The sequence below is a fragment of the Stomoxys calcitrans genome, chromosome 5 (assembly GCF_963082655.1).
Source record: "Stomoxys calcitrans chromosome 5, idStoCalc2.1, whole genome shotgun sequence".
Lineage (NCBI taxonomy): Eukaryota > Metazoa > Arthropoda > Insecta > Diptera > Muscidae > Stomoxys > Stomoxys calcitrans.
The window spans coordinates 129,784,609-129,806,263 of record NC_081556.1 but is presented as its reverse complement, the minus strand read 5'-3'; the positions used below and the strand labels follow the sequence as shown (position 1 = coordinate 129,806,263).

The 21,655-nt window shown below is 37.8% G+C and overlaps 1 protein-coding gene across 1 annotated transcript; it reads right to left on the bottom strand.

Annotated features, from left to right (window-relative positions):
- Nucleotides 1–965: 965 nt before the first annotated feature.
- On the bottom strand, nucleotides 966–20,400 carry LOC106089405 (ATP-dependent translocase ABCB1). The gene is made up of 11 exons (XM_013255242.2): nucleotides 20,188–20,400; nucleotides 12,002–12,260; nucleotides 11,586–11,875; nucleotides 11,295–11,466; nucleotides 10,884–11,204; nucleotides 7,452–8,717; nucleotides 7,224–7,385; nucleotides 4,849–5,052; nucleotides 4,679–4,780; nucleotides 3,910–4,611; nucleotides 966–1,458 (listed from the first exon to the last, which is right to left on the bottom strand). Exons 1-11 carry the CDS (start codon nucleotides 20,286–20,288, stop codon nucleotides 1,111–1,113), a joined length of 3,927 nt encoding a protein of 1,308 aa, XP_013110696.2. The 5' UTR covers nucleotides 20,289–20,400; the 3' UTR covers nucleotides 966–1,110.
- Between the last annotated feature and the right edge of the window lie 1,255 nt (nucleotides 20,401–21,655).

Here is a 21,655-nt window from a genome sequence, read left to right as displayed (position 1 = left end):
AATCGGGAGATCGGTTTATATGGGAACTATATCAGGGTATTGACCGATGTGGACCGCACTTGGCACAATTGTTGGAAGTCATAGACTCTGTGCTAAATTTTTGCCAAATCGGACTAAAATTGCGATTTGAAAGGACTAAAGAAGTCAAATAGGGAGATCGGTTTATATGGGAACTATATCAGGTTATAGACCGATTCGGACTGTTATTCGCAGTTATTCTAAATCATAACATAACTATATCTAAATCTGAACCGCTAGGGCCGATTTACCAGCTCCAAAGACCTACATCAATAAGAAGTATCTGTGCAAAATTTCAAGAGGCTATCTTCACGCGTCCGACAACTATCGTGATTTCGACAGACGGACGGACATGGCTAGGTCGACTCAGAACATCGAGACGATCAAGAATATGTATACTTTATGGGGTTTTAGACGAATATTGCGAGGTGTTACAAACGGAATGACTAGATTAGTATACCCCAATCCTATGGTGTAGGGTACAAAAAAAAAAATTGTGGAATTTATTGCCTGATTTCTCATTATTATTTCTTAGTTTCTGCTTTTAACGAAACATTTTGCAAAAGACGATCCATGGTTGGGGATATATAGGATTGACCCAGGCCGATATTAGCACGTTTTTTACTTGTTAATCCTATCAATTGTTTGAGCATTTTTCAACTTGCAAAAATGATTCATATGTTTCCCATTCATAGTCAGTCACTATTGATATCTACAACACGCGGACTTTCTTATCTTAAACAAAATGTTTTTTTTTTTATTTATACAAATCGATGAGAACATAGCTACAACTACTTATAAAAAATAAAACAATTATCTACATACTTAAAGGCACTTGTCTACAAATGTTCGTAGGTACATTATCTACTTATCAGTAAATTAAAAACTTTATACTAAATATATTATATATGTACAAAGAATTTTATATATATATATTTTTTTTTTCATAATTTAATTATATTTTACAAAAGGTTTTTGTTCGAATGTTTTCCTTATAAGTTAAGGAAAGTGAATGAGCTTAAGGCTAAATGGCTGTGTTGAAAGAGAATGGTGCTGAATGATGTTGTCCTTAAGAGTTGTTAAGAGTGGTCCTTACATTGCCCCTGTTTGCAATTTGTAGAGGGTGTAGTAGAGACCCCGCCTTTCAAGCAACTGCTTGTGAGAACCAAATTCGCATACTTTGCCTTCATCGAAGACAAATATCACATCACTGTCCACGATTGTGGAGAGACGATGAGCAATACTGATACTGGTGCGACCTTCACTGGCCACCTCGAGAGCGTCCTGTACCACCTTTTCACTTTCGGCATCCAAAGCTGAAGTGGCCTCATCGAGGAGCAATATTTTGGGATTTCTTATCAAGGCACGAGCAATGGCTATTCTTTGTTTTTGGCCGCCGGACATTTGGGTGCCCTTTTCACCCATGCGTGTTTCATAGCCCTGCAAGGGGGAGAAAATGAGTTAGTTAATAAAAAATTCGGTAAAAAAATTTAAAAATAAAAAATAGAAAATCAATTTCAGACAAGTTTTGTCCATTGTGATACTACAATATAGCCACATGTCCCACATGATCCTCGTCTAGCTCCTATAAATGAGCAAGCTATGCTAAACCCTTTATTGGCAGTTGAACCCATGAACCCCGCATTAGTAATTTAACTTCTTTTTGCTCTCGTATATCATGGTTATTTTTATACCCTCCACCATAGGATGGGGATATATTCATTTCATCATTCCGTTTGCAACACATCGAAATATCCATTTCCGACCCTATAAAGTATATATATTCTGGATCAGCGTAAAATTCTAAGACGATCAGCAATGTCCGTCAGTCTGTCCGTCCGTCTATCTGTTGAAATCACGCTACAGTCTTAAAAAATAGAGATATTGAGCTGAAACTTTGCACAGATTCTTTTTTTTTTGTCGATAAGAAAGTTAAATTCGAAGATGGGATATATCGGACTATATCTTGATATAGCCCCCATATAGAACGATCCGCCGATTTAGGGTCTTAGGCCCATAAAAGCCACAATTATTATCCGATTTCGCTGAAATTTGGAAAAGTGAGTTGTGTTAGGCCCTTCGACATCTCTCTTCAATTTGGCTCAGATCGGTCCAGATTTGGATATAGCTGCCATATAGACCGATCTCTCGATTTAAGGTTGTGGGCCCATAAAAGACGCATTTATAGTCCGATGTCGCCGAAATTTGGGACAATGAGTTGTGTTAGACTCCACGATATCTCTTTTCAATTTGGCCCAGATCGTTCCAAATTTGGATATAGCTGCCATATAGACCGATCTCTCGATTTAAGGGTGTGGGCTCATAAAAGGCGCATTTATTGTCCGATGTCGCCGAAATTTGGGACAATGTGTTAGACCTCTCGATATCTTTCTTCAATTTGGCTCAGATCGGTCCAGATATGGATATAGCTGCCATATAGACCGATCTCTCGATTTTAGGCTTTGGACCCATAAAATGCGTATTTATTGTACGATTTTGCCAAAATTTAGGACAGTGAGTTGTGTTAGGCCCTTCGACATCCTTCTTCAATTTGGCTCAGATCGGTCTAGATTTGGATATAGCTGCCATATAGACCGATCTCTCGATTTAAGGTTGTGGGCCCATAAAAGGCGCATTTATTGTCCGATGTCGCCAAAATTTGGGACAATGAGTTGTGTTAGACTCCTCGACATCTCTTTTCAATTTGGCCCAGATCGTTCCAGATTTGGATATAGCTGCCATATAGACCGATCTCTCGATTTAAGGTCTTGCGCCCATAAAAGGCGCATTTATTGTCCGATTTTGCCAAAATTTGGGACAGTGAGTTGTGTTAGGCCTCTCGATATCTTTCTTCAATTTGGATCACATCGGTACAGATTTGGATATAGCTGCCATATAGACCGATCTCTCGATTTTAGGCTTTGGGCCCATAAAAGCCACACTTATTATCCGATTTTGCTGAAATTTGGGATAGTGAGTTGTGTTAGACCCTTCGACATCTTTCTTCCATTTGACTCAGATTGGTCCAGATTTGGATAAAGCTGCCAAATAGACCGATCTCTCGATTTAAGGTCTTGCGCCCATAAAAGGCGCATTTATTGTCCGATTTTACCAAAATTTAGGACATTGAGTTCTGTTAGGCCCTTCGATATACTTCTGCAATATGGCGCAGATCGGTCAAGATTTTGAGCCCTTTAAAGGTACGTTTATTGTCCGATGCCGCTGAAATTCGGGACAGTGAGTTGTGTTAGGACCTTCGAGATCCTTCTTCAATTTGGCTCAGATCGGTTTAGATTTGAATATATTAGCTGTCATATAAACCGATCTCCCGATTTAAGGTTTTGAGCGCATAAAAGGCGCATTTATTGTCCGATGTCGCCGAAATTTGGGACACTGAGTTGTGTTAGGCTCTTCAACATTTTGCTGTAACTTGGCCCAAATCGGTCCAAATTTCGATATAGCTGCCATATAGACCGATATCTCGATTTAAAGTCTTGGCCCCATAAAAGGCGTATTTATAATCCGATTTCACTGAAATTTGACACAGTTGGTTATATTAGGCGTTTCGATATCCCTGTCGTATATGGTTCAGATCGGTTTAGTTTTAGATATAGCTACTAAAAAGATCAATGTTTTGTTATACACCATTGAACAATGACTTGTACTTATTAGTATTTGGTCCAAATCGGAACATATTTCGAAATAACTGCTATGGGGCATAAGGTATGCATTTTTCACTGGAGTTTGACGAAAGGTGGTTTACATATATACCCTCGGTGGGGGATATCCAAAGTTCGGCCTGGCCGAACTTAATGCCTTTTTACTTGTTTTTTGTTTTCTTTTTTTTTGCAAAGTTTTGTAGTTGTATTGTAATTTGTTGTTTGAACTCACCAAAGGCAGTGTTGAGATGAAATTGTGTATATTGGCCTTTTTGGATGCTTCTATAATCTCCTGTTCCGATACCATACGCACATTGTCACCATAGGCAATGTTATCACGTATGCTACGATCGAAAAGTATTGGCTCCTGTGACACTATGCCCAACTGTTTGCGCAAATTGTGCAGGGATATATTACGCAAATCGTAACTATCCACACACACCGAACCACTGTCGACATCATAGAAGCGCTGCAGCAATTGAATGCAGGTGGACTTGCCACAACCCGAAGGTCCAACTAAAGCAATTTTTTGTCCTCGTGCCACCGCTAGGCTGAGACCACGCAGCACAGTGATTTCAGTACGTGTGGGATAAGAGAATTGCACATCGTTATATGAGACATTGCCCTCCGAGGTCCAAGGAGCTGTGGAGACTCCGGGACTATCAGTGATTTTCGATTCTCTGGTGATGAGTTTGTAGATGCTCTCCGCAGCACTGATACCCTTCTGGAAGTTGGGGGCAAAAGCCAAGGCACTGGCAATGGAGGCAGAGCCCATAATCAAGGCTTGTGAAACCTTGAATACATTCTCAAACTGCATGCCTTTATTGACCACACACCAGCCGCCATAGTACATGCAAGCAGCATAGGCAAAGAACATAAGCGAACGTGCCAAACCATAGACCAAGCCACGGTAATGGGTATTGCGTTTGGCTTTCTGTAAAAAGAGAAAAAAATGTTTTAAGGCAAATCTAAGAAAGAAATTTTGTATAAGTACTACTTACTTCTACAGCAGGATACAACAAGTCCATATATTGCTTGTGGAACATTTCCTCGCGGCCTAATGAAGCCACTGTGCGTATATTGGACACCACTTCAACGGCAAGCTGTAAAGGAACATGGTTTTTAAGTTTATTTAAATTTGTCTATTTTTATGGACATTTATATGGCCTACCTTAGTGCATTTTTCCATAGTCTTGGCTGTACCCATATTCTCCTGAGCCATTACCTTGCGCTGCAAATAGGTGGCAATCAATATGAAGGGTGTGAAAGCCAATGCCAATAGACCCAAACTCCATTCGTAGTACATGGAGAGACCAATACCCAAAAGAAGGGTAGCCAGGGATTGAACAATTGTACCAATACGTTGACCGGTAGCCTAAAATGAATGAAAAGCAAACGGAATTAAGACGAATGTTAATAAAAAAGCAAGTAAAAGCTAGATAAGTTCGGTCGGGTTGACTCCCTCCTCCGTAGATAGCAGTTGTCAAGGTCTTTGCCCGGTATCTCTCTTTAGGCAAATAAAGGATAGGAATTGTTATGCCGGTTTGGATGATGGAGACCATAGTAGAAGTCTTTGTACACAATTTTAGGATATCCCTATAGGGGCCCAGGAAGTTAAATCGGGAGATCGGTTTCTATGGAGATATAGCGGGTTATGGACCGTATGAACGTAGATCATAGTAGAAGTCATTGTGCAAATTTTCAACCAAATAAGAAAAGAACTGCGCCCTCCGCTTCCGCTCTCTAGAGGCTCAAGTGGAGGTCACCGTGGCGCAGAGATTGAGTTCGCCTGTGACGCCGAACGCCTGGGTTCAAATACTAGCGTGAACCTCAGAAAAAAATGTTCAGCGGTGGTTATCCCCTTATTAATGCTGGCTACATTTGTGAGGTATCCTGCCATGTTAAAACTTCTCTACTTAGTGGTGTCACTAGGCGACACGCCGTTCGGGCTCGGCTTAAAAGAGAAGGCCCCTTATCGTAGAGCTTAAACATTAATCGGACTGTACTCATTGATATGAGAGAAGTGTCCCCTCCTTAGTGGAATGTTCATGCGTAATTTAGTAGAGGCTCAAGTAGTATTATGTGGCCATCGGTTTATAGCAGAGAGATATCAGTTTTTGACCGATTCAGGCCATATTTGGCACGTATGTTGGCAAACATAGTCATTGTGCAAGTTTTTAGCCAAATCGGGTAAGAATTGCGCTCTCTAGAGGCTCAATAAGTCAAATCGAAGCTCAATAATTCAAATCGGGAGATAGGTCTATATGGGAGCTATATCAAAATATGGGCCGATTTGGCCGATTCAGGCTATACTTGGCACGTATGTTGGCAAACATAGTCATTGTGGAAGTTTTCAGTCAAATTGGGTAAGAATTGCGCTCTCTAGAGGCCCAATAAGTCAAATCGAGGCTTAATAATTCAAATCAGGAGATAGGTCTATATGGGAGCTATATCAAAACATGGGCCGATTAGGCCCATATACAATCCCAACCAACCTACTGTAATTAGAAGTATTTGTGTAAAATTTCAAGCAGCTGCCTTTACTCCTTCGAAAGTTAGTTTACTTGGCTTTACTTCTTAGAAAGTTAGCGTGCTTTCAACAGACAGACAGACAGATGGTACTCCATTTTATGATATCCGTGAGGGGGAGGACCCTCCCCCTAACCCAAATTTTCAAAAACCCCAAATCTCGGAGATGGGTGCATCGATTTAAGCGAAATTTTTTATGCCATATGGAGGGTAATCCAAAAACACAAATTTTGTATAAAACTTTGGCGTCAAACAATCGTGGGGGACGCCCTACCCAAAAACCCACACATACGGACATGTTGAACGATTGGGGCAATATGGCCATCAAATGGAAGGTATATAAGAGTAGAGTACGAATTGGATATAACAACTTGACCCTTGTCGAGGGGCCCGCCCTAAACCCAAAGACCGCCCAAAAACTACATGTTTACCGATTGAAGCGATATGAATATCAAATGAATGGTCATTGGAAGCAGATTACGAAACTAATATAAAAATCCCCTCAAACGGATATGTAGGCCGATCGGTACAATATGGGAACCCATAAGAAAGGTACTTTAGAGTGGAATACGAAACTTATAAAAAGTTGGGGTCTTTTTCCAGGAGGTTCGCCCCCGTCATAATTATGCCCCAAATAGTCATGCTCACCGAACGGGACCATATGGGACTCAAACAAAAGTAGAAGATTATATAAAAATTAGGGTCAATTCCCGGGGGACTGACTCACAACAAAATTTTGCCCCAAATTGGCAACTATATCAAACTGGACAATATGGGATTCTAATGCAAGGCATTTGAGAGTTAAATACCAATACAAAATATTTTCAAATTTGGACCATGTCAAAAAGAGGCCGCAGACACTTAAGGGTGTGCGAAGCTCAGCTAGTGTTCTATAAATATAAAAGTTTTGACAATTCTTTTTCAATTTGGAAAAGAAAAAAAAAATACCTAACTGACTCCATCCAGTATTCTCATCAGTCTCTTATAGTACCAGATCATAAACCAAGTTTTACTTACCCCCTGAACAGCGGAAGCATCACCAGACAAACGTGCGCACAAGCTGCCAGTACCATTCGCTTTGTCATCGAACCAAGCTATTTCCATTTTCAGCATGGCCTCAAACATCATACCACGTAAACGTTCTGTCAAACGTTCACCAGCAATGCCAAAAGTGTAGATCTGAAAAAAATCATTTTATTACAATTTTTGTATTCATCCACCAACAAAAATCCTTGATTAGCCTACCTGCAAGAAAGTGGCTATGCCCACAACTATGCCACATATAAGGAAATACAAACTGAAGGTATTTGTCTCACTCCTCACGTATTCATCGTCATCACGTATTCCTAAAACACCCAAAATTGAACCGAAGAGAACTGCAAACAAAGGCATAGCTGCACCCATAATCACCGAACATATGCAGCCACATAAAATCTGAGGCCATTCTTCGGCATTCATTTTCAAAATGCTGAATATCGAAAATTTGCTCTTTTCAGTTATTTCAGCTACAACTTCATTCTCCTCCTTGGCTATGGTAATATGTTCCTCATCCTCATCCTTGGCATTAAGGAAGAATTCTTTTTGTCCTACCCCAGGGGTATCATTGTTGGCATCATCTCCCAACTGGGTCATAACCAAATTGTAATAGTGTTGCTTCAAGGCCATCAGCTCGTTGTGGGTACCACTCTCCACCACCTTGCCTTTGTTGATGACAACAATGCGATCGGCCCGGCGAATGGTGGACAAACGATGAGCCACAATTATGGTGGTACGGCCAATACTGGCTTTCTCCAAGGCAGCCTGTACCTTAGCCTCACTGGCAGTATCCAAAGCTGAGGTGGCTTCATCGAGCAACAAAATTTCCGGATCACGAACCAAGGCACGGGCAATGGCAATACGTTGTTTCTGGCCACCCGACAATTGGGCACCACGTTCTCCCACCAAAGTCTCAAAGCCCTGAGGCAATTTATTGATGAATATCATGGCATTGGCGGCGCGGGCAGCTGCCTCAATTTGTTCTCTGGTGGCATCTTCACGACCATAACGAATGTTCTCATAGATTGAAGTACCAAAGAGTATGGGTTCTTGTCCCACCACGCCTATGCGTTCTCTCAACCACTCAATGTTGAGATCCTTCAAATCGACATCATTGAAGAAGACACTGCCACTATCGGGATCATAGAAACGTTGTATCAATTGTATACAAGTAGATTTGCCACAGCCCGATGAGCCCACCAGCGCAACAGTTTGACCACGCTTAATTTGCAAACAAAATTTATCTAAAATTTGCACTGTTTTTCGCGTAGGATAGCTAAAGTCTATGTCACGAAATTCGATGTGTATGAGGGGATGGTTCAAGCGTATCCCCAGGGCTCCGATGGGATTGATAATGGGAATTTGGTCAATGATTTTGAAGATTTTGCCACAGGCACCTTTGGCAATGCCAAAAGCTTCGATATACGGTGAGGCCATACCTATGTTCATGGAACCCATCATAACGGAGAAGAAGACCTGAAAATAAAGATTAAATATTGTTCAATAATTAATAATGTGGGTAAGTGTGGGGGTATGAGTGCTAATAATAACAAGACACCTGGTGCCGTATACGTTTTATTAATTAAACACCTGGTGGTGTATGAGTTTTAATAACTAAAACATGTGGTGGCGTATCAGTTTTAATAAATGTAACACATGGTGGCGTATTAGTGTTCGTTATGGAGCATTCAAACGTTTAAGTATTGATAAATGCATATAAAAGAGAAAGAGATTTGTCGACGATACCAATCGCCATGTTACCGTGGACAACGCATGCTTATTAATTCTTGTTGGCCTGAATTCGAAGATATGGATCTGTACAACATGTGGTATCAACATGACAATGTCACAAGCCTGTAAGAGTAATGAGCATGTTATTTTAACAAATGGCCACATCGTTCATGTGGTTTGAGGTCTCTGGACTATTTTCTTTGGGGCTATGTCAAGCATTGGTCTCTGCCAACAAACCGACGACGTTGAAAATGCTCAGAGCCAACATTGAGTGGGAAATAGCCAGCGCTTTAGGCTGAAATGAGTCCGAACGACGTGCCAAAGGACGAATCCTCTTTAAGAAAAACCGATGATTTTTAACTTTTTTTCATGGGATACCCCCTTATCAAACTTTCAATATTTTTACATCAAGATTTTTTGTCGAATTTCAACTAGAAATGAATTTTAATGTATTCGTAATGCGTTCTTAATCAAAAATAATTTAGTCTCCCCAGCCAAAAATGGAAAATCGGGAAAATTTTCAGAAATTACTAAAAATGATATAAAAATTTCGAATTTTTCCTTTCCTAGCCCAAATGAACTACCAGTTGCTGTAACTTCTTCAAATTTTCGAATTTCTCAAATTATATTACATCAAAGGATTTGTGAAGGAAATCCCTTTTCATATTGGTATCACTTGATTTGTGACTCAAACATATGGCAGCCATTTTTCTCAAATAATAAGCAAGCAGAGGATTCTCAAATTTTTCATAGGGCACCATTACCAAAATTTCGAAATTTTTTCATCGAGATTTTTTTCGATTCATTATGTGTTCCTAATCCAAAATAATTTGATTTCCCCAGTTTAAAAAAAATCGAAAAAAAATTCACAAATTTTCAAAAATGCGATCAAAGTTTAAAATTGTTCCCTTCCTAGCCCAAATGAACTTCAAAGTGCTGTAACTTCTTCAAATTTCTTAAATTAGATTACATCAATGGATTTGTGAAGGAAATCGCTTTCTATATTGGTATCACTCGTTTTAATACTCAAAGTTATTGCAGTCTTTTTTTTCTAATAACTAGCAAGCCGATGATTTTATAAAATTTTTTCATGGGGTACCCCATTACCAAAATTTAAAAATTTTTACATCGAGATTTTTTTTAATTTCAAACTGAAATTGATTTTTATGTATCCATTATGTGTTCCTAATCCAAAATAATTTGATTTCCCCAGTTTAAAATCGAAAATCGAAAAAATTCCACAAATGTCCAAAAATGCAATTAAAGTTTAAAATTGCTCCCTTCCTAGCCCAAATGAACTTCAAATTGCTGTAACTTCTTCAAATTTCTTAAATTTGATTACATTAAAGGATTTGTGAAGGAAATCGCTTTTTATATTGGTATCACTCGTTTTGATACTCAAAGTTATTGCAGTCTTTTTTTTCTAATAATTAGCAAGCCGATGATTTTATAAAATTTTTTCATAGGGTAGCCCCTTATCAAATTTCCAAAATTTTAACATACTGAAATTGATTTTTATGCATTCATCATGCGTTCGTAGACCAAAAAATTTGGTTTCCCTAGCCAAAAATCGAAAATCAAGCCCATTTTCACAAATTACTAAAAATGCTATCAAAATTTCCAATTTTTTCCTACCTAGCCGAAATGAACTTCACAAATATAACCAACTACAGAAGGGAATAACCAGCGCTGAAAATGTTTCTGATTTGAATCCAGGTGTTCAGCGTCATAGACGGAAATGCTAGCCTTTGAGTAACAGTGGCCTCCACGTTTAAAGTAGACAGACGGACGGACGGACACAGCCTAATCGACTTGGAAAAAATGTCGCTCAAGGGAACCTCTGTTATTAAAGCTCTGAATTCTTTTTTTTTGAGGAATTTAAGTTTTCATTTCTTTCTTTCAATTACTTACCGTTATCATAGTACCAGGATCATAGTTGCTGTAATATTCATCACCATGATAATTCTTCAAGACCAAACCCACACCATACCAAAAGGCCAAAGAATACGAGGCATAGATGAAGAACCATAGCAAACCAAAACCCATGCCAGAGAAGAGATTACGTTTAACATTCAATTCACGAGCATCAACAATTTTATCTTTGTAGGCTCTGGTTTCTTTGGGTTCACCCTCAAAAGCTTTAACCGTGCGTATACCACTTATGGCCTCTTCGGCTATGGTACCGGCTGCTGCATAGACATTAAGTTCTTGTTTAGCCAATTTGGAAGTGGCCTAGAAAAAAAGAAAACCCAAAAATTAACTCAGTTTATCTCATGTTAAGGCAATCTAAAATGACTAAACCAGAGAGTTCGAAATACTTACCACGGCCACCAAGCCCATGGCAACAAAGGTTACTGGCAAACTAACCAGACACACAAGAGCCAATTGCCAACCTTTAACGAAAGCCAAAATAATGGAGCCTGCAAAAGCTACCATAAAATTGATGAAGATAACCACCTTTTCACCTAAGCCATCTTCCATTTTTGACAAGTCTCTGCAAGTCAAAATAAATTATTATTCAATAAATTAGGGTTATCACACTCGCAATTTAATTGATATTAAGTTGAGGAGCTACAGTCATTTTAAGTTATTTTTGTGTAATATTCAACTTACTCATTCATGCGACTGGCCACTTCACCACTTTGATTCACATCATACCAGGCCATATCCTGATGCAGCACAGATCTAAAGAATTTACCACGAATTCGTAAAATTTGTGCATGTGCTGCATAATTGAATAGGGTCACCGATATGTAACTGCCAAGCAACATAATCACACCGATCATGGTATTTTGAAAGGCAAACGTTTGTACAGCATCCAAAAGTGCATCTGCGGGTGAGGACTTGGTATATTTGGTCATGTTGCCAAAACCACCAAGTTCAGTGCCTAAATCAATCATACTCTAAGGAAGGAAAAATAACATACTTATCAGAATTTTGATTTTGAAAGATCACAATTTTTTCTATACATAATTTTATTTTCTTATTTAAAAATGCTCTCTTCAAGTTGTTCTTATTCACATACTTACATTTGCGAGATTACCAAAAATCAAACTATTCGCTGGCGTTGTTAGACCCGTGACTATAGCTGACAAAATTCCAATGACATACATGAACTTGTTAGTGGGTGTGGCATATTTGTACATTTGGAAAAAAGGCACCGGTTTAACATCATCTTTAGGCTTATCTTCACCATTCTCGCTACCTTCACCCTCAGATGGGGGGGTGTCGGTTCCCTTCTTCTTACGATTCCACCAACCACCCTTTTTGGGTTCGCCATTCATGGGGCTGTTAAAAATGAAAACAGAAGGTAAAAAAAAAATTTAAAAAAAGGCTCGAGATATGTCACAATTATAGTAACTAAAGAAGGAAATTGACGAAGAAGAGTTTTTAAAAGTAGCTGGTCTAATATTTTTACGGTATTCTGGGACAATGATTTGCACATCCTGGCGATTATGTTTTGTTTGTTTTTCTTTCGAGTCGAGCTCAATGATCGGAGATTTTCTTTGCAAATGGAAAAGGAATTCAACGATATTAGGTGTGATGGTTTCAAGGGCCGTGCGATGGCATGTTGTATTTGGATCGTATTAATTGCGAAAACGCCTCTATGATACAATTACCACATTAACCACGCTCGACAACCCTGTCAATTAGCTGTACTTTTCCCAATGCGTGTGTTTTTTGTTTATTTTTATACCCTCCACCATAGGATGGGGGTATACTAATTTCGTCATTCTGTTGGAACTACTCGAAATATTCGTCTCAGACCATAACCTGATATAGCTGCCATATAAATCGATCTGGCATCTTGACTTCTTGAGCCACTAGAGGGCGCAATTCTTATCCGATTGGAATGAAATTTTGCACGATGCGTTTTACTATGACTTCTAACAAGTGTGCTAAATTTGGTTCAAATCGATCAATAACCTGATATAGCTGCCTTTTAAAGCGATCTTGGGTCTTGACTTCTTGAGCCTCTAGAGGGCGCAATTCTTATCCGATTGAAATAAAATTTTGCACGGCGTGTTTCGCCATGACTTCCAACAACTGTGCTAAATTAAGTTCAAATTGATTCATAACCTGATATAGCTGCCATATAAATCGATCTGGAATCTTGACTTCTTGAGCCACTAGAGGGCGCAATTCTTATCCGATTGGAATGAAATTTTGCACGGCGTGTTTCGCCATGACTTCCAACAACTGTGCTAAATTAAGTTCAAATTGGTCCATAACCTGATATAGCTGCCTTTTAAACCGATCTTGGGTCTTGACTTCTTGAGCCTCTAGAGGGCGCAATTCTTATCCGATTGGAATGAAATTTTGCACGACGTGTTTTATTACGATATCCAACAACTGTGCTAAGTATGGTTCAAATCGGCCATGTTTTGATATAGCTGCCATATAAACCGATCTTGAATCTTGACTTCTTGAGTCACTAGAGGGCGCAATTCCTCTCCGATTTGGCTGAAATTTTGCACGAAGTATTTTGGTATGATATCCAACAGCTGTGCCTAGTTTAACAGCTGTTATGTTAGGTAAACATCTTTTAAATTACCAAATTTATAATAATTTCACAAAAAAACCCTGTGCAAATATTGAGTTTCAAATACCCCTTGTATGAATCACATTTACTTTTGTTTGTCGATATGTGTATCCCGTGTTTTTTTTTTTCATTGTTTACGACTATCGTCATAATAATAATCCTTATCAGTTTATTATATGTTCCATGTCAATGTACCCCTTCAAAAAATATTCTTGCAAATAAAAGGTATTTCAATGTTATTTGAAATCAATATCAGCAAAATAAAGAGTTAAGCGCCTGAACATAACGCACGTTATTCGATATAAACCATCACACTTCATCTAAGAACTTTGAATGGGTTTCGGTTTTATCTCCTTATTTTTTTTACTATTTGATAAATTAGATAAGAATTCGCATATTTTGCCACTCATGGTGATTTGAGAAAAAAAAAACGACGTTAAATACGTCAAATAATCAATGAGAAGGAAGTGTAATAAAAAAAAAATATATAGGGTTGCCCAAAAAGTAATTGCGGATTTTTCATATAGTCGGCGTTAACAAATTTTTTCACAGCTTGTGACTCTGTAATTGCATTCTTTCTTCTGTCAGTTATCAGCTGTTACTTTTAGCTTGCTTTAGAAAAAAGTGTAAAAAAGTATATTTGATTAAAGTTCATTCTAAGTTTTATTAAAAACGCATTTACTTTCTTTTAAAAAATCCGCAATTACTTTTTGGGCAACCCAATAAATGTATGTATGAATATGAATGTCATTGTAATTTCACTCGAATATAAAATGTTGCCAGCAGATGTTTCTAAGAAAGTTAATTAATCGTAGTATAGTTACTATATTTCTTTTATCGAAGTTACAAATTTGCTATTCATGGGCTTAGAAAGATTCAACTTTATAATGAGTTATGATACTTAGTTTTATTTAAAACCAAATTATTATATTTTCAAATATTATATTTTACCTTTCTTTAGTTTTTTTGCGAACTGTTAGAAACTTCATGTTCTAAATATTTTATTTTATGTATATTTTTCTTGGGATTATTTCTAACTAACTGTAAATGACTGTAAGTTCTTAAAGGAAACTGGTTCATGAGAGTGGCACATTAGACCTTAGGTCATTATCAGTGTTGCCATGCAAATTGCGATTTTTCCCATTAGCATTCCATTAAGGAACAGGGGCAAACTTCTCGTGAGGAAAAAATATTATTCTAACAAAATTTTTCAAAATCCCTACAAATAATTAAGTAAAAAGAAATAAAAAGAAAAAAATTTGCATTAGTTGCAATAGTTGCATTAGTTGAAGAGCAAACTGGTTTTCTGGCTAAGGAAATATAGAAAATATTGCCAAAAATTTATGGTCAAAATTATATTTCGATTTCTTGGCGTATAGTTGACCTTTTGGTATTTATTTCCGATATTTCGGTTGACTTCGTCTAACCGTTGTCACAGGCTGTTTTACAAACAATAACTAGACAACAAACTAATACCATACCTTGATGGTACCATAGACAAAATAACGTACTGAAAGTTGATTGGTACCAAAAATCGACCGCTTCTTAACGACTTATCAATTTTCATTCTAAATACCACAGGCGACGAATAATAACCAACACCGCAATAAATTTTATCAAGAGAGTGAGGGAAGAATAAAAGACATTTTAAAAGCCAATAATTTTCCCAAACACACCAAACACAAAGCTACGGAGACGATTCGAAAAGGCCTAAAGACTCAGAAGGAAAAATATACAAAACAATATCATATGTAGAAAGCTTCTCAGAGAGACTATGCAAATGCAATTTTGCCCATGAACATTCCACTAAGGAACAGGGGCAAACTTCTCACATATCAATGATTGCCGTCCGATTCAAGTTAAAGCTCAATGATAAGGGACCTCCTTTTTATAGCCGAGTCCGAACGGCGTGCCGCAGTGCGACGCTTCTTTGAAATTAATTTTCTAATCTCAAATACCATTCACTTAAACCCCTTATAGAAAAAGCCAGCAAATATGACCGGTTTGGGGTATAGGCTCTAAAAACTATCAATATCGAGATCCACTCCCTTTAAGATCCAAATTGTCTTGGTGAGCAAATACGTCCTATTTGGGGATTGTTATGGTGGTGGGACGTCCCCTTACGGACTTGGGTTGATATCAGATTCGTGGTCTACTCTCAAATAGCTTTCATTTGAGCCCCATATTTCCATAGTCGGCAAACATGACCGGCTTGGGGGTGTTTTGGGGTGGCCACTCATTGACTTGGCCTTGAAAGTATACATCATATTTGTGTTCTACTCTAAACTACCTCTTATATAAGCCCCATATTACAATGGTCAGCAAATACTTCCTATATGGGTGGTGTTATGGGTGTGGGTTGGCCCCATAGACACTTTCCCGAATATTGATATCAAATTCGTGCTATACTCCCAAAGACCTTTCATTCGAGCCCCACATGGCTATGGTCATAAATTTGTCCTCTTTGGGGAATGTTTTTGGCGAGGGACGGCCTCCCAAATACTTGATCCCACATTTGGATATCAGATTCGTTTTTTACACTCAAATAGCTTTTATTTGAAAAAGTCATATTTGGTGGGTGTTTTGAGAAAGGGGTGGACCCTCAGAAACTTGGTGCCACATTTGGATATCAAGTTCCTATTCTACTTGTAAATACCTTCGTCCCATATTGCCATGGCCGGTAAATATGTCCGATTTAGAGGTGTTTTGGGGGTTGGGGTGGTCCCCCAAACACTTGGTCCAACAATTGGAAATCAGATACGTTTTCTATTCCTAAATACTTTTCATTTGCGTCCCATATTGACGTGATTGGTCTTTATGTATATATTTTGTAGGTTTTGGTGGTGGGGCTGCCCCCCCAGTGCCTCATCCAAAATTTGGATACCAAATTTTTGTTTTCAGGTTACTATTAGGGAGCACACAAAATTTCGCTTTCGCCATCTCCGAAATCTGGCGTTTCTGAAAATTATAGTATGGGGGAGTGTCCGCCCCCCTTTCAGATATCACAAAATTTAGTACCCTTTTTTAACAGCGAGATCACTATGGACCATTTGTGAAAATTTCAAGAAAATCGGTTCAACCGTTTTTGAGCCTATTTGGAACTCACAATCAAACAAACAAAATTTGTTTTTGATAATTTATGGAAACTGAAATTTCCTTGAAGGACCTTTTCATTGGACATTTGTTTGTTTATTCCTATTAGTTATTTTACGGCAACACTGGTCACAACATTGAATGACCATTTGATAATACGTCAATCCTAAAACCTGTTGATTTAAGTGGGGGAGTACTCTGTTCCCTAGCAACCATATTAGAACACAAAAAAAAATTCCGCATTAGGCTAATAGCCGGTTAACAGTTTGTTAACAATCCCTTAAAAATAGGCCTATTTTATGGTTTTAAGGGAGGGGTTATAGTATACACACGCTAACCTATTGCTACCTCCCATAGTCTGTGGCAATTAAAGTTAACACAAAGAAATTATTAATACTCAAAGAAGGACATGCAGCAATTCTCTACCATTATGTACATCCAAAAATTTTAAACATTGGGTAAACTTTAGAAAAAGTTCTAAATTTTTAAAAAATATATATAAAAAGAATTGCAATATTTTATTTTTTAAACGCATAGGGAGGAGAAAGAAGAGCCCAGAAGGCATGATATAAGGCCTTATTTATAGTTGATTTATATATAATTAATTTGGAATATAAACACAAACGTAATGGACGGACGGACAAGGCCACATCGAAGTAGAATATTAAGACGATAAGAAACGCAACCAAGAGATTTGTATAACCCCCATGGGTATGAAAATTAACACTCCATAAATAAAAAAAGTAAAAGCGGCAATAATAATCTACCAAATAGCCCTGTACAGAATTTAAACCAATGGGTAAACACACACAATGTAATTCAATGTAGACAGTTAGTTAGCCATAAAATATTTGCGACAACAGAACACGCTCAAATGAAGGAAAGAAGCAGTTGAAGTTAGATTCATCCATTCTTAAAACAAGTATGTAGAGTTCGGACCGAATCTTTGATATCGGCCGCCACAGATGGTGTATGCAATTTCTTCCGGTATAACTAAGAATGTATTGTCATATTTGAAACCCGATTTATATGAGAGCTATACAAGATTTATGCATTATATTCGCAGTGTGACATCTCTTTGGGGAGTAGTTTCTACATGGGATAGTACCTCACAAAGGTCGCCAGAATTGGTGGGGAGGGGATAACCACAGCTGAAAATTTTTATACCCTACACCATAGGATGGGGGTATACTAATTTCGTCATTCCGTTTGTAACTTCTCGAAATATTCATCTAGGACCCCATAAAATATATGTATTCTTGATCTTCATTACATTTTAATTCGATCTAGCCATGTTTGTCCGTCTCTCCGTCCGCTATCTGTCGAAAGCACGCTAACTTTCGAAGCAGTAAACCTAAGTGCTTGAAATTTTGCACAAATACTTCTTTTTAGTGTAGGTCCGTTGAAATTGGACGCCACCGTAGCGCAGAGATTAGCATGTCCGCTTATGACGCTAAACGTCTGGGTTCGCATTCTGGCGAGACCATCAGAAAAATTTTTCAGCGGTGGTTTTCCCCTCCTAATAGTTGCAACATTTGTGAGGTAATATGCCATGTAAAACATCTATTCAAAGAGGTGTCGCACTGTGGCACGCCGTTCGGACTCGGCTATAAAAATGAGGTCCCTTATCATTGCAGTTGAAATTGTAAATGGGTTACATCGGTCCATGTTTTGATATAGCTGCCATATAAACCGATCTTGGATCTTGACTTCTTGAGCGCAACTTTTGTCCGATTTGAATGAAATTTTGCACGTGGTGTTTTGGTAACACTTCAAACAAATATGCTAAGTATGGTTGAAATCAGTTCATTACCTCATCTAGTTGCCATATAAACCGATCTTGGGTCAAGACTTCTTCAGCTTTAAGAGGGCTCAATTTTCATCCGATTTGGCTGTAATTTTGCACGTGGTATTTTGGTATTACTATACCAACAACTGTGCTGAGTATGGAGCAAATCGGTACATAACCTGATATAGCTGGCATATAAACCGATTTGGGATCTTGACTTCTAGAGCCTCTAGAGGGCGCAAATCTCATCGGATTGTTTTGGTATCACTTCCAAAAACTACGCTAAGTATGGTTAAACTCGGTTCATATTTTGATACAGATGCCATGTAAACCGATCTTGGGTCAAGACTTCTTCAGCTTTAATAGGGCCCAATTTTTATCCGATATGGCTGTAATTTTGCCCTTGGTGTTTTAGCACCACTTCCAACAACTGTGCTAAACATGGCGCAATTCGGTACATAACCTGTAATAGCTGTCATATAAACCGATCTGGGATCTTGACTTCTTGAGCCTCTAGAAGAGGCAACTCTCATCCGATTTGGAAGAACTTTTGTACAACTGCTTCTCCCATGACCTTCAACATACGTGTCCAATATGATCTGAATCGATCTATAGTTTGATAGAGCTCCCATATGAACCGATCTTCCGATTTGGCTTCTTGAGCCCCTACAAGGCGCAATTTTTATCTCAATGGACTGAAATAATGTATATATATATTCTTGATCGTCTGGACATTCTAAGTCGGTTTAGCCATGTCCGTTCCATCCATCTGTGGAAATCACGACAGCGGTCGAACGCGTAGAGCAAGCCACATGAAATTTTGCTCAGATACTTCCTATGTATGTAGGTCATTGGGAGTTGCAAATCGGCCATGACAGCTCAGATTTGGATATAGCTCCCATATAAAGTGGTCCTTTGACTTGATTTATTGAGCTTCTAGAAGCTGCAATTATTAACCGATTGGGCTGAAATTTCGCACATAGTGTACCGTTACGACTTCCAACGGTCGTGCCAAGTATAATCTGAATCGGTCTATAACCTGATATAGCTCCCATATAAACCGATCTTCCGATTTGAAATCTCGAGCCCCTGAAAGTCACAGAGCTCACATTTTGTGCATAGTGTTCCGTTACAACTTCCAACAAACGTGCCAAGTATGGTCTGAATCGGTCTATAACCTGATACAGCTCTCATATAAACCGATTTGACATCTCAAGCCCCTGAAAGCCTACATTTTTATCCGATGGAACTGAAATTTTGTTTGTAGTGCTCTGTTACGACTTCCAACAATCGTGTCATTTATGGTCCATATACTTTGCGTAAACTTTTAGCAGAATCCATGATGGTGTGGGTCCCAAAATTTGTCATGGCCGAACATAACAAGCTTTTGTTGACACAATTTCATTATTGTTTTGTTGTTTTATTTCACTCTATTTCATTAATTTATTTTACTTTGCATTTTTTTTTACTTAAAATTATTTTTATTTTATTCCATTTCATTCTATATTTATTTATTTATTTATATTAGCCAATTTTTATTTATGTTAATTTTTTTAATTGTTTTTTTTTTGTTATGTTTGAATATTTTGGAAATTCCTTTTTTTTTGCTACTCAATAGACCTTTATTGCTATTGATAAACTCTTGCAATTCATGGTGATAAATACATTGTTCAAGTATTTGCCGTAATTTATTTATTTTCACATGTTTCTCTCATGCTCTCACTCTCCACGTTTCCTTCTTTGTTCTTTATAAAAATTAAATAGAATATAGCATTTATTTTTACACTTACACAATGGTACCATTCTTTTTAACTCCATTCTGTTCGTCTAGTATGATATTTTTACTATAAAAGGATTTGTCGTCCTTAGACGTTTCGTCGTTAACACTCATCACTAGGCTTAAACACTATTTTGACTTCCTGTTTCTTTAGATTTCACAATTTTATATTTCTTTTCGCGCCTAATCGTTTTGATCGTTAACCAATTCAAAAAATTGAAATGCGTTTGCCCAAAAATTTCGCAACTGACTGAACTCTAAGTGAGTTTTCCCATGCCATATATATTGAAAATTCTCAATATTTTGTCTGTTTATTAGATTGGCATAAATGTGTTGATAACATATCAATGATAGCATGTGGTATTTTATTTGAGGTGGTGTATGTGTGTGTGTGTGAGTAAGTGAGTACATCCATTCACTTCACACTTCTCTCGGACATCCTTTGCCCAAGCGATAAACCGATAAAGTGAAGGCAGTGATTAGCAACCATATGATGTTCTAAGTACTGCAGACAAGCACACACACACTCACACGCACACACACACACCTAACCAAAATATTTACATTTTTACGTTCATTCATATCTTTTGAGCAGATATCGTTCGTACAAGTCATCGTTTCTCTTTGTCAGAATAGAAACGTTTATAGTCAGTGTGGGTTTGTTTGTCATAACCCCTGTGGGTCATGTTAAAACCCAAAATGTTTAGCAATTTTTCCAGAGAATATTAAAATTTGTCAATTTAATGAAAACAAAATTGATTTGAAGTTTTTTTTGGAATTAAAAGCACTTCAAAATGGCAAATAGAAGTGTTAGGTAAAAATTCATTCTTTATATGAATCAGAACTGAAAAAATTGCAAATATTTTAAAAGTAGCCACTAAAAATTTTGTGCAACCTTTTTTTTAAACCCTTTATAGATTTGTAGATGCCACACAAGGCTTTTAGAATAGCCTACGCTATAGCTTTCAGGTTAAAAAACTAAATTGCGAAAACTCCCCTTAAAACTTTCTTTTAACATTTCACATTTCTCTTATGATCAGCCAAAAAGTGTCTAAAGACCTTTTAAATAACACAAACCTAACAGCTTAACGAAATCTCTCGCTTTCTAGTTAAAACATGTAAAAGCGTGCCAAGTTCGGTCGGGCCGAATCTTATATACCCTCCACCATGAATCGCATTTGTCGAGTTCTTTTCTCGGTATCTCTTTTTAGGCAAACATATGATAAAAGAAAAGAGTTGCTATGATATTGGAGATATATTTTCAAGTTATAGTCCGATATGGACCATAATTGAATTGAATGTTGGAGACCATAGTAGAAGTCGCTGTGTAAAATTTCAGCCAATTCGAATAAAAATTGCACCCTTTAGGGGCTCAGTAGTAAAATAGGGAGATCGGTTTATATAGGAGCTATAGCAGACTATAGACCGATTCAGACCATAATCGACACGTATGTTAAAGGTGTGAGAAGTCGTTTTACAAA

Bases quoted from the DNA above. Each gene is read 5' to 3' on its own strand.
- LOC106089405 (XM_013255242.2), bottom strand. From the start codon at position 20,288: ATGAGTGTTAACGACGAAACGTCTAAGGACGACAAATCCTTTTATAGT. The intron at 7,386-7,451 runs GTAGGCTAATCA...GATTTTTTTCAG, and splicing joins GCATAGCCACTTTCTTGCAG to ATCTACACTTTTGGCATTGC. The intron at 4,612-4,678 runs GTAAGTAGTACT...CTCTTTTTACAG, and splicing joins TGTTGTATCCTGCTGTAGAA to AAAGCCAAACGCAATACCCA.